The sequence below is a fragment of the Falco rusticolus genome, chromosome 1 (assembly GCF_015220075.1).
Source record: "Falco rusticolus isolate bFalRus1 chromosome 1, bFalRus1.pri, whole genome shotgun sequence".
Lineage (NCBI taxonomy): Eukaryota > Metazoa > Chordata > Aves > Falconiformes > Falconidae > Falco > Falco rusticolus.
This window is the reverse complement of record NC_051187.1, coordinates 109,435,260-109,453,570: the sequence shown is the minus strand read 5'-3', so window position 1 is coordinate 109,453,570 and position 18,311 is coordinate 109,435,260. Positions and strand designations below refer to the sequence as shown.

At 38.8% G+C, this 18,311-nt stretch overlaps 1 protein-coding gene across 5 annotated transcripts in view; it reads right to left on the bottom strand.

Moving 5' to 3' along the window:
• PTPN13 (protein tyrosine phosphatase non-receptor type 13) overlaps positions 1–18,311 on the bottom strand; it is a 126,540-nt gene that overhangs the window by 26,353 nt on the left and 81,876 nt on the right. For 4 of the 5 annotated variants that reach the window (XM_037395644.1, XM_037395652.1, XM_037395670.1 and 1 more), the window contains 13 exons: positions 17,536–17,689; positions 17,247–17,385; positions 16,667–16,819; positions 15,105–15,287; positions 13,776–13,938; positions 9,274–9,697; positions 9,008–9,105; positions 7,110–7,166; positions 5,399–5,491; positions 3,998–4,105; positions 3,124–3,255; positions 2,267–2,733; positions 1,148–1,291 (listed from right to left, as the gene is read on the bottom strand). In XM_037395644.1, coding sequence (XP_037251541.1) covers positions 1,148–1,291; positions 2,267–2,733; positions 3,124–3,255; positions 3,998–4,105; positions 5,399–5,491; positions 7,110–7,166; positions 9,008–9,105; positions 9,274–9,697; positions 13,776–13,938; positions 15,105–15,287; positions 16,667–16,819; positions 17,247–17,385; positions 17,536–17,689 — 2,315 coding nt within the window. The remainder of the gene's footprint in view (positions 1–1,147; positions 1,292–2,266; positions 2,734–3,123; positions 3,256–3,997; positions 4,106–5,398; positions 5,492–7,109; positions 7,167–9,007; positions 9,106–9,273; positions 9,698–13,775; positions 13,939–15,104; positions 15,288–16,666; positions 16,820–17,246; positions 17,386–17,535; positions 17,690–18,311) is intronic. The other variant, XM_037395661.1, reaches the window with a different exon arrangement.

Sequence of the window (18,311 nt, the reverse complement as noted above, 5' to 3'; positions counted from 1 at the left end):
TTCACTCCCAAAACACACAGAACTACACGTGAAAATTAAGAACACAGAGCTAACTGTACACCTCTTGTCACACCACTGTAGAGGACAGCAATGCAGGGGAAGAATGAAGGTTAAAAAAGGAAAGGTCAACGGTCACCCTTCCCTTGGACATCCTTTAAGGGACATCTCTGCATCACTTGGCATCTTCTGACGTTTTCTTCAAAGCCAATGCATGCATACAGCAGGCTTGATGCTATTTAATAACCAGCTCCTGCTGAACCTTTGTTCCCCCAGCTCTGTCAAGTTACAAGCTTGATAAAGCAGTATGACTTTGAACAGACTGGGACGGGGATGACAAAATAACAGAATTTCATTCAGCTCCTCTTAAAATTTAGCCATACATATGAAAACAGGGCTAAGCTTGCGAATTGGCACTCTACCTACACGCCTATCTGTATGGCCACATCTGGGAAAAAGCCAACTTAGTTTTAGGTATAAACAGCCAGTAAAAGCCACCAGTTTTGAACGGCAGCTAATGACTTCTGTTGTTGTAATTCAAGCAACTTTTCCTTTTTCAAATTACTGTGTAGTCTGGTGATCAATGAAGCAGAGGTAATATTTGTATATTAAAATACCAAGATGTATTTCTGAACACAATACAAAAAAAGGAGCAGTGAAAAATGCATGCATTTCAGTTATAAATCATTCTCTTCTTCTCTGAAGTGCCACTCTGCAGTATGGCAGGCCCTATACGTAAACTACCTTCAAAATTTTATATTCTGAAGATAAATTGGTCCATTAAAACCACAATTTTGTCTTGTATTGCAAGAAAGCAGTGTCAGCCAGGTCTTATTTGGATTAAAGTAGTTTTTTACTTTCTGCCTTTTATCCAGCAGGGGGAGAACACTGAACATGGTATACGAGTGTGGATGTGCACAGATACTCATCATTAATTAACACTACTGCTTCCGCTGCCTGTGATGCCTGTCAAGGAAGTTCTTAATTCTCTCCCTTGTAAATCTGCCACATTATTAGGCAGCAAGAGACTAAGACCATCTTGCTTTTTTTGCTCATAAAGCAGTGTCTGCTATTAGATGTTTTGCTTCCTTGTAAATTAGCAATTTAATGGGTTGCTGGGAGTAGAGAAAAAGAGAAAACATCTAAAAACCTTGTCAAACAGTACCGTGACACTTATTCCCAAGCCGTTATCTTTTTTGGCTAGTTCAACCTCAAAGATATCTCCAGGTTTAAGAAGTGTTGCAGTAACCTTTTTACAATTCATTTTGTTTGCAGTATTTGCTGAAGAAGATTCCTTTATTAAAAAAAAAAAAAAAAGAAGAAAAAGAAACAAACAAAACAGAGAGAATGATTTGCCATTAGAACGTAAATTTACAGTTAAGACCCTAAAGAGTGTGTTTGAGTCAGATACAGCTAAAAGGAGTCCACCTCCACTGGCAAAGTACCAATTAGTAAGATTCGTAAGGCTCATTGCTTTAACTCTTCCATTGCTGCTATTGAACAGGTTTAGCATAGAAATATGCTTGGCCTTCAGCAGTGAGTCTTGATTGTCAAAAGGAGTTGGTCACAGAACACAGAAACTGTAATACTTCAGTATTACAGCAGCCTAGGGTCTGTTGGATTAATTTGCAGAGGCTGTCACAACGTGCTTGAATAACCTCCATCAGCTGAAAAGAGGAATCACTACAAATTAGGAATCTGTAGTACTTGCCATTGTGTACTTTCAGAAAGAAGAAGCAGCAAGCTGTGTCTGAACAGAGCACAGCTCACTGCTGAACTTCACTACAAAGAATTTTCCATGGTTTAGATAAATCCCCAAAATACAAGTTCTGCTGCTACCCACTTCAGATGCATCGCTACTGCTCTTATCTAGGAAAAACTCAATTCATCTGCCAGCTGAATAAACTTACCTCTAGGGGTGGTCACTAGACTATAATCATATTGGACAATTGAATTAAAAAGAGGTTTTCTACAGGATCAACAAATGTACTATATGTTCACCTCAAAGCACAACCTGCCTCTAGTAAGAAATGGCCGCCTCTTCACATTGCCAAGCTGGGAAGTTGTTTCAAGTCATTGGAGTGATTTTCTCCATTTATTTTGAACAGAATCACCAAACTTAGAAATTAGCTATGAGCATTTGCCATTAGAAGGATAAGCTGCAGGCTAGGCTGTCCTTCACCCACATCCTTTCACCTTATTCACACTCGCAGTCAGTTGTTTCATTACTACTATTATACTGATGGGAAATATATGAAATACACTATGCCTTTTTAGCTGGCTGTTGCTCCTGACTGCTGGAATAAGTTGCTTCATCCATGTCAGAATCTCCTCGGTCAGAATAGTCCACAGACTCCACTGCCCCAGGCCTTTTATTTTTTGCTCGAGTACTGTCAGATGAGGATCTTCTCTTCTCACTCATTTTAGAAAGCCCAGACTGGGAATCACTGTAATGCTGAGGATCCTGCTGCATTCTACCACTTGCACGTTTGCCAAAGAAGCTGGCTGGCTGGCTCTGAGACAGGCTGGCGCTTTCCGTTCTTGAATCCTGGGAGCTCACACTTCCATCCCGCTTGCCTCCCGACAAACCAGACAAGCTTCCTGAAACAGGCCTCTGGTGACCTCGGGACCAGTTGTGTTCCTCTGAAGAGGACTCTGCCTCATCGTCCTGCACTGATGATGGCCTCTTTAAATAACCCCTGGTTCCATTACTGATGTGTGCAGCGTTAGATGATGCTGAAAACCAGGAGACAAGACAGTCGTCAGTAGCTGGGTAACATCTTATCTGCAGTATGACAAAAATTTCTCAGCTTACACCATGTAAGGTCTTACCTGTTCATATTATGCAGAACACTTTCCATTTATAATGCAACAGGTGTGTTACTGTAACATTACCAAAGGTTACCACAACACTTCTTCATTCAGTCTCAGAAAACAATTTCAAGCATACACTAGCTAGGGTTGCTTACAAGAAGTGTTTGGGATGATGTTTTCCAGCTATCTCAGTTGATTACATTAGTAATTTTAAAGACAAATGGAAAGTACTTCACAAAAGGTGTCAGAGAAGGCAGTGTGCTCAAACTCAAAGAACAGCTCTTTAATAATAAGGAGTATTTCCCTCCGTACCTTTGGATAGCTTGTCCTTGGGCTGAGAGATAACAAGTGTCACATCTTCAGGTGCATTCTCCAGAATTTCTAATGCTGCATGGTGGCTGACGCCTTCTAAACTTGTACTGTTTATGGATATTAGTCGGTGTCCTGCACAAAAGGATTTGTTCAGATACAATCTAACATCTACATTTTTATCCATCAGTGAGAACGTGGAGTACAGGTCTGAAAATCTCTACACAATGCATTGATTAAAAATTACTAAAAATTCCAGTGATGCTGGAATAGAGAACCCTAATCTAAAAAAAAAAAAACCAAACAAAAAAATCCACCCAAAACAGATCACAAGAATTGGTTATGAATATTTCCTCTTTTTAAACCTGCCAAACCTTTCTATATTATGGTTTCTACCTTCTCCTTTGCTGTAAGAACGGATGCAAAAGCAAAAAACAAGTAGTGAAATAAGCAACATGCAGGTCAGTTCAAGACACAGACTAAAATGAAGGGGATAAAGAGCAGACAGTAAATAAAGTTTTCTTCCCACAGCCATATGGTTACATTCACTTCTTCCAATATCAAAGTATGGATCTGGATTTTTAAAATATTGAAATTACAAAGCATCTGTAGAGAGACAATAGTAAGTAAAGCCCTTACTTATATATATAACTTCAACTTTCTGCTACTTCAAGCTTTATAATTTTTATTTTAATTCAAATTACTTTTGTTTTCATATAGTTTAACAAAGAAGCATCACCAGTTTTCAGAAATTATCCAGAAGGTAACTGAAGGTCAGCATTGTTTGGGACTGACGCCCACAGCCATAGATGGAAACAATACTACATGTTTGGGCTTTCCTTTCATGTATACACCTCTTGTTATTGACACTATTCACCTGGTCTTAGAGATCCTTCCAAATCAGCTGGCCCTCCAGGAATAACTGAATGAATAAAAATTCCCAGATCAAGTTTCCCTGTCTTCTCTCCGCCAACTATTTGAAAGCCTATTAAAAAAAGCCCAAAGAAGGCAAAAAATGTCAGTGATCATGGCATAACTTAATACAATTCACGTCCATATGACACGAACTTAGTCATTCCAACAAATGTAAAGTAAAAGAAAACTACACATCTCAAAGACGACTACACAGTAAAGCTTTTTTGATTAGGCTTTATTGCATTCTCTGCTTTTGAGCAAGCAATTCAGACTGTCTAACTGGCTTCCCAGAAAACTTCCCTCCAGCAAAGACTACAGAAGACAACTGTAGCATGAGAAACACACACACAGATGACATAAAACAAACATTCACTGATTAAATGAAATTTATTTTCTCTTACTTAAAATATTCTGGTTTTCTCCACCGTTAGATGCTTCACCTAGATGTTTGACCCTGGTCTTAAGAACTGAGTTTTTCAACTCCCTGATTTCTTGTAAGGCTTCTAATCTATTTCTGCTAATTCTACCAGGTCAATCTGGAAACGATGTTCAAGATGAAAAAAAATGAAAACAGAACATATTAGCTCTTCTCTATTCTAGCTAAACCAGCAAAGTACCACAGACTGCATGAGGAAGAAAAAGAATAAATGGTGGACTTCATACGAATTTCTTTCCTTTTTGGTCAACTCTTAAGTTACTGTGCAGGGTAAACAACTAAGTATTATTTCTTGTAGGCTTTTTCTCCCTCTTCAAATTTATACAACAGTCCTATTTTGAATGATAGAACAATGTCCTTAAGGACACTTTAGAGAACCTCTCTAAAGCACAATACTGACACCAAATTATTCATTACTCATACAGGGAAAAATTATGTGGGTTTATGAAAAAACTCAGTGATAGAAGGAGGAATGGAATGCAAATATCTTGTCTTCCAGATGCCTTAAACCTCAAATTAGTATTCCATCTGAAGATACAGGAGTAAGAAAAGCCCATAATGGCTTTATAATGTCCTTTTTTTGTTTGTTTAAAGCCTTCAAGCTGGCACAGCTGTGATGTGTCCACATAGACAAAAATCCTGTACCTGAACACAGAGATAAACCAACTTTTGGGATGACTAGTTCACAATATAAATATTATCCTACGCTTGTAATACGGAAAAACTGAGAAAAAGACTTGCTTAACATCACTCAACAAATCAGCAGCAGGTGATACCAAGTAAGTCCAGGCTTCAGCATTGTAAAAGTCTTCGAAATCCAGCACTGCTTTCCTCAGTCCTACAATAAATACTTAAATACAGACCAGAAAACTTTTGGTTTTAGCTTCTAGGAACACACAAGACAACAACAATTTTAAAGCCACTCACCTAAGCCCAATTTTTCATCCTTTTTCAAGTTCACCAAAGTGATCTCTCTTTCTGGTGAGGCAACTCTGTTCTGTGTTGTTTGCGGAGAGTCAGCTGAAAAGCCAACATTTCATGATAAGACACTACCCCCAAATACTTCTGTTCAGGTTTGTCTTGAAATTCTACTTGAAAGATTACTTCTCTGATAACCTGAAAAGCTGTTCTGAACTAGTGGGTCCAACTTTCATCTTCCGGGCCGTGCCCAAATAAAAAAAAAACCAAAATACCACTATTACAATTCACTCCCTTCTTCAGCAGTTAAAATCTTTTATTCCTCCGAAGAAAAGCACCTAGCATAGTCTGTTGCAATCACAACACAACTGAGCCCTAGAATCTTCAAATTCATTAGTCTCAGTTCAGCAAAGTATTTAGATCTGTGTTTACATGCCCTGCTCAGGTAGGCATGACATAAGTATGTTGGTAAAAGGGAAACTGAAGCTTATTATATGAAGTTACTAAAAGGTTACTCATTAAGTTCTCTTAATGGTGGTCCTTCATTAAAAAACAGCCAACATTAGAAACATCTACTAAAACCTATCTTGTTTAAATTTATTTCCCTATTTGCAACTCCACAGGCTGCTGATTCTGCCTCTTCCAAAATTTGAACACCTTCACAATAAATTTATGTGACTCCTGAGGGTTCCTAACAGGCTGAAGCAGACCCAGGCACTTGAGACAGAGGGAGCATGAGTTCAAAAAAACCCAATCTCCTGAAACTGCGAGAAATGCCATCATATTGGAAGTCCGAACTCATGAATTTGCTACCTAGAGAAGATACAACTCATTTGGTCTGGAGTGCCTGAGGTACTATTGCTTTCAGTGGAACATGCAATTCCACAGCAGTAGAAACCTAGTGAGCTCTACACACTGGTACAAGCAGAAAACTGTGCAAGTGAGTATGACAGACTGCACCACCTGAAGAAGGAACTTCCCACAATGTGGATAACTAGCTAGCTGAAAAAGGTCACATAGACATAGTCCAGCTGGCTGGACAAAAATGCACATGCTTTCAGCTTATCTGAAGTAAAGCAAAAATATACTATCCTTGGCTGTTCTTGTTACACAGTAACAGGAAGATCACGGTGGGAAAAGAATGTTGCAGGTGGGAACAGATAACTCCAGAAGAGAAACTAGGGGCGGGCTTGGTATTTAGGCAACTAACCAATAATGAGCTTAACTTTTGTAATATGTATGAGCTAATTATAACAAGGTATAAAAGATGACCATAAGAGACAATAAACGAAGTCTGCTGATCACTCATATTGAGTGACTGTGTCTTCCCTCCGTCGCGACCCCACAAAATGAAGTCAAACCTAAAGAGTAAAAGAACTAAATAGAAAACACAGTCTTCTCAGGTTCTACAGAACTGGTAACCTCACAGGTAAGGGAAATTAGCTTCAAAGAGCATGGTATGTTAGGTACTAGCACCCTTCAAGTCTCAAACTGAACAGATACTATTAATATTTGAAAATATTACTCACAGATGTCAAAACCTCTCCCAGCAAGCAATCCAAAGGAAGAATTAGGAGTTGTATTTAGAAAAAGGTCCTATCCAACTGGTAGAGGTATTAAGAACAGCAAATAAACAGGACAGGTGTAACAGTGAAGCACTTGTCAAGTACTTCACAAAGTGACTGAATTAATTCTATGGGCCTATTATTTATCAGCTTACCACTCTCTTTCAACAGTGTTGATGTCAGAAGATTTCCTGAAGTATTCATAGTAACACCTGCGACATGAATGGAAATATAAGACATTGCTATCAATATTTTTTTAATATGAAAGCTATCAATAAGTATTTCAGACTTTACACAGTACACATGAGCTCATTCATAATATCAGTTATTTACTTAATTTAAAAATTAATGAACATGAAAGGAGGTTTGGATTAGCAAATCCAAATTACTCATGTACTTCGGCAGTAGTTCAAGGTTTAGAGAGATGGCAGCTCATGCAAAGGCAAAGAATTACAGAAAGGACAGAGGTTTGGCCTTTACAACCACTGTTAACAACTTCAAATAAAATGAAGAGATATTTAAGAAAGTAAGTAAAAGACTGTATTTTCTAGTAAGATTGGATGAATATGCCCAACCTAATAAACACAAGAGGAGTCTTGTAGGATTTTGTATAATAGTAAAGTTGTTGATGCAGTAATAAGCAATTTGAACCAAGTAGTTCTATTTAAATTGGTTTGCATATAGAATCATATTTTATTTGGAATGATAAATGCCAAGCAAATATGGCCATACTTTAAAGGGGATAAAATAATAAGTTAAGAAAGTAAATGAGGTAAGATAATTCAAGCTTCTTAGGAAAGCAGTCCTGGCCTTTTCCAAACCTCCGAAACCTATTTCAGCTGATGAGTTTCACCATGCAAAGAATGCATGTCCCCCAGCAGAGGCAATGTGATTCAGCAGAACTTTCTGACACGTAGCTAAGATCCTTATCAAAATCACTGTCCAGAAGATTATGGATAAGCACGTGATAACAGTAATTGTAAAGCTAAAAGCATAGGATAAATACTTGGCTGTAACCAGTCACTACAGAAACTGCATGCTTCATCTCAATGTTCAGTAGCTTATGCTCTTGGTACTGAAAAAGCACAGCTCCCAAGTCAGTCTCTGTTTCAAGTGCAGCAGGGGCAGACGTGGTAAAAGTTTGTATGTCGCACTCTGTTTTGGTGACTTTTTTGGTTCAGTTTTTTTGTGACTTTGTTTATATCAACCCCCATAAACTTAACCGTTTTCCACTTTCTCTGACGTTCTGTAAGTAACCAGTATTTTAATATTAAGCAAAAGCAAAGCAACAACAGCAAGCCAAGACTGCAAATGTTTCATTCATTGTAGTTTCTATTATTATAACAGGGAACCTGCTATAACCAGAAACTGATGTCACACCGATATTAAAAATTACATTCTGAATGTTTTTGGGTGGTTTTTTTTAGTGCAAACTCTGTGTTTTGACTGCCTAGTAAGACTATTTGTGTGCAATCCAATCCTTGCCAAGCAAAGGGAGCAAGCACGTCTGGCTTAGCTCATTACAAGAGTGTTATTGTGAAATGCTCAATGCACTGCAAAAAAAAATGGTACCAACATATTATAACCAAATGAGACCAAACAACAAAGAATTGTGCAGTTACTGCTCAGAGGTACTAGCCAATAGCCAGCTTATGTCAAACAGAGTCCACTTCAAAAATTACTCCCTGCACCCTTTACAGAGAAAACACTAAAAAAAGTACAAGCAAATTATTAGAAGATCCACTTGATAAAATGGCACTCAGAAGTGATAAAATGGAAGAAGTTTTCTAGAACAGCTTTTACTGTCAGGTACTAATACTCTGCATACGTGTGTACAGACTGGTGTTGTCCAAAGGAGGATTTTTTTGATTCACTCGAACAACTATTCAGGAACAAAAGGCAATTGGCCTGGATTACTTTAACATATGATACTCTGCTCCCTTTTTCAAACTGAAATACTACCATCAGTTAATCAATGTATCAAAGCATTACACCCAAAGCAGCTTTAGAGGTTAGTTAGTAAATAAAGTAATATTATTTTTTGCATGCTGACCTACAACATAGGCTTGACCGGTATCTTCAATGGATGATGAGTCTGATTCGTTTTTCTTTCTTTCAGGGCTTCTACTTAAACCTGCATGAGATTTTGAACTTAAAGGGGAGAAGGAGAGAAGGGGAACCAGACAAGAGGGAAAAGGAAGTTGGGAGAGGGAAGGATCAATGTAATAAAATAATAGTATGAATAATAAATCAAAACTGATGCAAAATGTACATTGACTGTACACAAAGATATTGCAGGGTGGTCATAGAGACTCTTACTTGCTCAGTTTTAATGCTCCTGTTGCTGATCCAGTATCAAATTTTGGCATTTGCTGAAAGACTCTTCCCATTATGTCTTCTATTTTTTGGGGGGAAGAGTCCAAAGCAGTAATAATATTTTTCCTTGGGGGGTAAACTGAGATGTGGCTCTGACTCAGATCGTGAAATGACTTGCTCATAACCCTGGGTCTTTCCTCCCACGGAGTCTTCTCGTTCTTGTCCTTTGAAGAGCCAGGAAGTGGCTGGAAGAGTGAGAGCTCAGAGCAGGACAGCCTCTTCAGAATCTCTGCTTGAACAGACAGAGGTCGAACGGCAAGTCGGTTCAAAGTGCTGCTGGCCAGGCTACCGGTACTGATTGCTCGTCCCATGTTGAAACCTTTGACAGAGTCTGCGTGGAGGTTTAGGCTCCTAAATGAAGCCCTTTCTGTGGATATTTTTTAAAAAAACAAAACAAAAACCAAAGTTAAGTTACACAAGGTCATACTAGCTCTGCTGTATAAACTATGGATTTTTAAACAACCAGCTCACACAAACCCTATTTTCTCTAGACACTGAGACATATGTACCATTATCAGGTACATATAAACAACCATCATGTAGTCTACTCAAGGAGCAAAGACTGGAGTTCATGACATTACACTTACCTGACCATCTACTACGCTGAAGTTCAAAACCATTTAATAGCAGAATATTTATCCTCTTGTGAGTATGAAGACTCAGATTCCCTGTTAAACTGCTGCGCCTTATATACAGGCACATCTCTGCAAAGCAAGCAATATCCTCAAGCCAAGTGACCTGGAAGACTACACTTCCTTTAACCTGCTCATACAAGTCTTCAGAATTTGAACAAATAGGGCTCCCCCACCTCTACACTACCAGATTCCTACCAAACTTCCAACCACCCGTTGCTTGGTTTTTTTCTCATGAGTCCCTTACGATCCAGCTGCAAAGTCACAGGGGTTTGGCAGCATCTCTACCCGGTTAAAGAGCACCAGTTCACTCAGGCACACTTGAGGACTTCCCCTGCCGGAAACATCCTAAATGTTTTAGCACAGAATGAAGCATTGACTGGGGTTTGTCAGCCTTTTTGACTCATGAACTAGGATTCCCTTAAGCAGCAGAGAGAAACAGGTTTTGGATTGTAACTAAATCACTGTCAGCTGAAGTCGTGGGAACTGTCTGGGTGGATGTTCTTAGCTGAAAACAAATGCAAAATAACACAACTTAGCCTAACCCACTCTTAAATTCAAAGCAAAGCTGAGCAGGGCTCATTTCTATTAGCCTAACTGTCTCCTAAGGCTAGCAGTTAAGTTCCTGTGGCTTGGCTCTCACACAGAAACTTGGTAAGTTGTGGCAACATGTTTGCTGGTTAGAGCCTTTAAAGGAAGTCAGGCCATCTGAACCCTTCATAAACTTCACTGATGTCTTAAAGTCAGTTCACAGGGAAGTCTGAGAAAAGCAATCCTCAACTGCGTATGTATATCTCTGACTTAGGGTTAATTAGTGGTTTTTTTTTTTTAAGCTAGGAAAGAAGCTGCTCTAGGAAGTTGCACCATAATTCAAAAGAGGAATGCTACTTTTTGGTACACATCATTCATATTCACCATTGAAGAGTGTATTTGGCAAATGCAACTCAGCACTGCCATTCTAATAAGACATTCCTTACACCAATACCTAGGGTAGGAATTAACTGCCACAGTAACTCATGCTTCCTCTATAACAGGCTTACAGATTGAGAAGATTTAGTTGTGGAAGGTATTTTTTTTGGTCCTTTTTAAAGGTGAACTAGTATATGACTACCACTTCCTTACTTAGACCAAATACCTCCCCTAGCCATAGCCACCAGACAGACTAGATGAGCCACATAAGAATGGTTTTGCTCAGCCAAGACCAAAGATCCACAAATCACAAGTTTCCTGACACTGACAAAAGCTATCAAGGACACTTGCTCTTGTCGTGTTCCCATCCTGGGGAAGAGTACCTTAGTAAAATATTCTAATATTTCTTCTCTTGATGTACTTGCCCTCTGCAAACACCAAACAAGATTTCCCTATGGATTTCAGGAGAATACTTTCACATCATTACCTACCTAGACATTAGACCTTTCTCACCTTCTACGAACCCCTTCACTGAAAATTCTCAGGTGCTCATAACTCATCTTTTTTAAGGCTGACTTAACCCTCACTTCGTCTTTGTGGTTTTCCATATGCTTTTTCAAGAATCCAAACATCCATCTTAAAACTTAGTGCTTAGTCCTGTTCACTGCATGGCCACAGGAACTGTGCAAAAAAGAAACCATCACTCCTCATGTTATACCTTATTTCCTTTCTTATGTCCTATAAAATTGCTAATATTTTTTTTCTTTTTGTTTTAAACATTGTGACTCATCTCTTTCTATTTATGCAGAAAGAATGCTATTTAAAAGGCTTTTTCCTTTAGTTTTCCAAGCCTAATTCTTTCTACCAGATATGCATGTGTTAATATGGTTTCTCCCAGGTCACTGAAGACATTGTGCAATAAGCGAAAAACATGTCACAGTATATCCACAGGGGCTATAAAGTGTTCTCCCTTATGCCTCCATCCTCTGTTGCTAATGTTCCATGAAAATTTGTTCACTGACACCACACACGCCAGGTTTTCTCCCCCTTGTCTCAAAATATTACATCCATTCATTGGCTGAAATCAAGGTGAGTCTTGCAAGACACTGTAACCATGTCTTTTTACATAATCTTCCAACACATACTAATCTTCTGAAATCTGCTACTCCACCCTATGAACACTGCAAATGTTATGGACACATGCTTGTGTTCACTGTGGCGTTAACCCAAAATCAGTCTTTAAGTAAGAAACCTTCAAAACATACGCTTCCTGTGGTTTTCAGCCATGAGTTAATAATATTTTCATCAGCCCATTTTTTTAGTTTTGCTGAGTGCTTCCCAACCCCCAGTTTTTACTGACACTTTAAGGACTCTGGGGAGAAAAAAAAATAAAATACTTGATGCTCCTGAAGGCTAAGAATAATGCTTCCCAAATACTGCCTGGGATTTCGCTGCTCTAAAAGAGAAAAGTAGTACTTACATAATTAATATGCTATTTGGACTGGCTGCTTTATCATTGTTTTCTCTTACCCATATTACAATAATTCACGTTTTATAAATACTATTCTAGTATCTCTATTGCTATATGCATATATATATATATGCAGGAAAGAGAAGCATGGCTTATCAATTTAGATCAGTAAAGTTATGACAGAAACAAACTTTGTTTCAATTGTTTTTACTTTTAATAACCCAGTGTAACAGAATTAATCATAATACTGATGTAATTGCTCCTGATTATGAATGATTGATGAAATTTGAGACCTCTGAATTCCAAGTGATCTGCACTACACAGAAGCAAACTGTTATTTTCCAGACTCTCAAAGCACAACACATACTGCATCTGTAAGAGCAACCAAGTTTGCCTAGCCAAGAAAGCCTTTGCAATTCAGGATAAGCAAGTGCCAAGTTAGAGAATGGTACAAGGGCTGCAAGTCACTTCATCCTATTTCTCTGCACTAAGCTGGTTGAGCCCAACATAACAGAAAAAAGGCTGCATATTTGCCACGTCCCGTCCCCCCGTCCCCCGTCCCCCCCCCTTTTTTTTTTAATTAAGAGTTCACAATCTCCAGAGCAATGGGGTCAAACTCCATTCCAGCTACACTGGTGGAAATTTGGATTAAGAGCAACTGGAATGCAGACAGATAAAAAAACAGGGAACAAAGAAAGAATGAGCAGGCAGACTGACCAAAATAGCACTTCCAGGCTGTGCTGAAGGCCAGCCAACCAAGTGAGCTCTGCTCCAAACAGTGAAGAAACTAGTACAGAGGGTTTTTTCAATGACTGCATTTTCCAATTAATAGTTTACATCTAAAAAGAACATCTTCACACTTCCTATTATACACACATATTAGATGGCAATTCTGAAGAAAATTGACTCGCATCAGTGTGTTCCTTACTAGGTTCACCACTCATTAAGGGGAATAAAGACAGCTACACTCACAGCTTACAGATGCAGCATCATGAAATGTTCCCTACTGTATTTGCCCTCGCATGATAACACCATTTTATCTGTAATTCCACATTATCAAACCAATTCATTTCATATTAAGCAAAATGTAAAAATCCTACTATTGAAATATCTTCCAAGTTCTTTCTGAAAAAAGCCAAAAGCCATTAATTAAATAGGAAAATACTATTACTGACCTATTCTTAGATTCCCTTTATTTTAAAGCAGCTGCTGTACGCCAGCTCTGTGTGATCTGTCAACTCTTTTTTTCCCCTTAAACAAAACCTAAACAAACATAGCTAGTAGATTCTCTTTATAGTATAAACCTGCCAAACGCAGAGCTTCACATATGTAGCACCCAGCAGAATTACTGAAGCTCAAGTTTAGTTTTTCAACTCCTTACAAAAATACATATAGATTGCTATTAAACCCCAACACAGCACCACAGTCCTTACCAATGTCCTGAGTGTCTTGGTTGCTCTGCCTGGTTCTCATCTGTAGTTGGAACTTATGCTGGGAAGAGCAGAGATGCAAAAGGTATTGGCAAGTCTTACTATTGTCAGTCTGAAATGCATGCTTGATACCATCTGATGTGTTCTGCAAAGTTATTTTCTTCTTCTACACAATGGAGAAAGAAAAAAGTTGAAGATAATGATTTCTTTTAGCCTACAAAGAATTTTGTGTGTGTTTGTGCAGTCAGAGCACTCAAAACTTTCCTGAAGCAAAAGGCACTGATAGGAGAGACTTCTGTTAACATAGGTGCTGAAAGTAATTTGAGATTTACAAAGTAACACTGTAAAGCTACTTCTGGGCTAGCTCACACCATACTTTTGTTATTATTCAATCTGTCCCTATTACTATTAGTGCTGACTAACGGCAACCAGTACTATTAAATTTTTCAAGACGGGGTTTTCAAAAGCGTCTGAGGAAGTCACAAGGGGTGTTTCCCCTCAAAAGGAAAAGAACTAGATGCCTACCTAATTATGAAATCTATCAGTTAATGTTCCAGATCTTAAATTTATTTTTTTTGTAATTTTTAAACTTCAATTTATCAATTCTACTTAAAATCATATCACAAATAAAACAGGCTGTAGCTTTTTGATAAGGTATCAGACTGAAGTACTGTTTTCAATACCTATATAAAGGTAAGTATTTGAGGCTGAACACCTCATTAAGAACTGACACATGACCACCAGATTATGGATTACCCGCTAAAGTTGGCTGGTAATGTCCAGTTCATGTCTCAGCCCGTCACCCATTATCATTTAACTTAACTACTCTTGGAAATATAACAACTTAAAAGCAACATAGGTGCATCTCCTAGTTACACTGGCAAATGCCAGTACTCAGTCCTCTAGTACAGGATTCTTACTCCAGTGCCCCTTCACTACCCATGTCCCATATGCCAGCACAGGTGGATTACCCAGAAATGCAGCAAACGGGCAGAGCTGCTTCCCATGCTAAGAGCAGTCCTTGATTTATCTTCATAATAGCTCTTTCCTTACAGGCAGGGAAGCCACATTTCACATCAATACAGATTTGCCACAATACAGGTGCTGGAACCTCAGAGGCATAGAATGCAAGCTAATTAAAAAAATAAATCTTTAAAACATCAAAACTCCTACTTCAATCCCGTAACACAACACAGCTTAGCCACATAATGTAGTCATATTATGTTGTAAAACAGCAGCTTAATTGGCAAAAATTACACACACACAAAAATGAGTATCTGGAGATACAAATAATACATATGTATACACAGAGAGGAAGAGAAACCAACTTACACTAAAGGATATTTTCTTGGTCTCTCTCCATGGGAAGCGTAGTACAGGTGTGCGGGCACCATTGTGAACTTCAAAAATAACAACTCCTTTGGAGCACACTCCCAGAAGGATACCTGTTTGGGATTTCTTCTCAGGCAACACATGATGAAGATGAACCCCATATTCCGTGAGCCTCTGACACAACTGTACAAATCAATGCAATAAGACTTCTAAGAATATGAAGTTAAGGCTATTATAAGTTTTTTATACCTCTATATAACTAAGATACCTCTATGTAAGTATTTTAATAAATGCATATCTATATATATGGATTTTAGAAAAAAGATTACTCTCTGCCTGGTGATTCCACTGACAGTTTACGGATGTTACAACAGAGACATCAGCTGCCCTACAGGGTCGTAAGTCTTGGTGATATCTCTCGACCTGCCAAACACTACAGCAAATGAACCTAGCATTTATTAAAATCAAATAATGAAAGTATGAATCAAGAACGCCTGTAAGTATATCAAACTTGCAGAAATCAATTGCTGGCAATAAACTGTAACTACCCAGGATGCACTTGTTATTGACAGGTTTCTTAAAAACAGAATTAAATTAACACTGCAAGTCTGTGATCACATTAAGGCATCATAACTGTCAAAAGCTGCAGTTCCACTTACTTTGCACTCCCAGCCATCCATTCCCGCTGTCTCTTCAGTACTGTCATAAGGGATTGATGTAACAAATCAAACAAGGGAACCTAACTGCTCTCCCCACCCCACTCTCAGTCAGACTAGGTTTAGCTAGCATCAAGTTCTCTGCTCTTGCCCCCTGTGGTTAAACTAAAAGAACACTTCTGCCAAAGGAGAAACAGCCTTAGAAGGGGCAGTCAGCTGAGTGCCTCTTCCATCACCTTCTCAAAGAGACTGTGGAATTGCAGTGTAATTGTTATCCAGTGTCTCAGCAGCAAACAGTCAACCCCTGAACTTGTTTGCAGCCATTGCGTCAAGGCAGGACCTAATGTTTATTTTACAAACAATGGCAGCAAACCCCTGAATTACATTTCTTACTGGGTCCTTTTAGAATAAACAAAATGTATCTGTGATTAGTTTTCCCATCATCTTACATAGTACCTGCACAGGGAAGTCTGCTTGATAACACTTCTGGCTTGCTTCATACCAAGCACTATGAACAGTGTTAGCTGTAACAAAACTTTTCATAATCGAGACTGTTTTTTTTCTGAACAGGAAGAACCAAGGATGTAGGGAACACAGGGTGTGCTGCCTCACAGTCATAGCTTCCTTTAGAGTAAACACTAGGATCAATAACTCCTTTAACTAGTTTGAGCTAAAGCAGGAAGACTACTGATTGGAAAAAAAAGTGAAAGGACTTCCTTCCCATCTATTACGAACTCTTTTCACTTGTAATGATGTGTCTTTTGAGAAGACCTTTTCAGCTTTCTTCCTTGTAGTGTTATTCAGATCCTAAGTTGTTCTGTGCATTTGCTTGAAGTCAATACACCCATACTGCCACAAGGCATTTCTTACATCACAGATTAAGGAAGCAAACTGCTGCACATTTACCTTCAAAAACTCTAATTCTGTCTCTTTTTCAGATGCACCCACATAAGTGCTGTGCAATTTTGGCAGCTCTTCCTTGATGTAGGACAGATCTAGTTTCTCCAGCACTCTAGCCGGGACATAGTGTTCTAGTCTGAAATATGACATGCCATGCACCTACAAGACAAAACATTTTTGTAACAGCATCTCCATACACTACTCTATGAGCACAAATGAAGCATAAACATTCATTTTACAAAGAATCATACACTACAACTCAATCATAGAATCACATGATTCTGAGTAAGGGGAGGGATTCGAAATTTCAACCCTGACCCACAGCTTAATTTCACATAGGGTTTCTTCCTATTCAAGGCTGACTACCTCTACTGAAGCGAGAGGGTTCAACACCCAGATCTTGAACTAGATTCTACAACAGCCCTGTGTTAGACTAAAAGAAAACTTGCCCACAGCAAAAACTGCCAACAGCATATCAGCTGAGCTTCTGGACCAGGGCAGAGCTGTGAAGTACATGTGGCAGTTCACAGTCCATTCTTTAAGCGGCAAGAACACAGTTTCTCAAAGGTGAAATTTGATGGTGTACCTCTGCCTGGTAATCTCCATACTCAGCTTGGAGAGCTAGGGATGCTAATAAAAAGGCTGTCTCATCATCACAGTGCATCCTGTCTTCCAGGATGTCCTTCCGCAACTGTAGGTAATATTGGTGACAAGTCAGCGTATGCCTAGAACAGGAAAACAAAAGAAAAACCACAAAAAAAACCGCCACACCACTGTTGGTATTCTTCTTGTTATAGTAAATTTCCAGTATTTGATTCCAATTTTTATCCATAAACTTATAGCTTAAGGGGTTAAAAAAAATTTCATACACTCACTGTATAAGACTGACATCATCCACAAAAAACTTTATGCGAAAAAACAGAGTGAAGTTGACAGGGGGCTTGTTCTTTTTCTTTGGTTCTTCCTTCCATCCTTCTGGAGCTACTTTACTTAGCTTTATGTCAGGATCAACGAAGAAAAATTCATTGTCTGCCACGAACGTTAAAGGAAAGCACATGGGTAAAAACATTAAAACCAAAACTTTCTCCAACTGGACCATCAAGAACAGATTTATAATTCCGGAATTCGGTTTTGAACAGTAAGGTCTTCTGTTGACTAACAACGGTCTAATAGCTATTAAAAGGAACACTGGATAAGGGCAGAAGTACCCCAAAGACGGGGGGGGGGAGAAAAGTTACCTTCCATGATTTCTTTAAAATTTCAAATTACTTATTCCACAGGAAATCCAAAATATATAATTCCTTTCCTCTCTTACTACTTCTGTCCCATTTACATTTCTGCAAAATGCTTTCAAGGGAACTAAATTACCAAGAGCATCAGAAGCCTGCACGGATAGAGTAAGCTCTTGGGCTGCTAAGTGCTTCTATCTCATGCCAGTATTTTGAGAGCTATGGTTCTGCAACAGCCTGTGAGATGTGCTGACAAGAAACTTGGGTCTGAACACTGTTAGTTCTGCCAACTTCTCATCTGTTCTAATAGTGAAAAATTAACAGCTCAGGAGCAAATTCTTTTTTCTCAAGGCAACTCCCTCTACACAAGGGGCCCTCCTATGCATCCCAATGGATCTGCCTCCGCAACAGGCTGCAACATT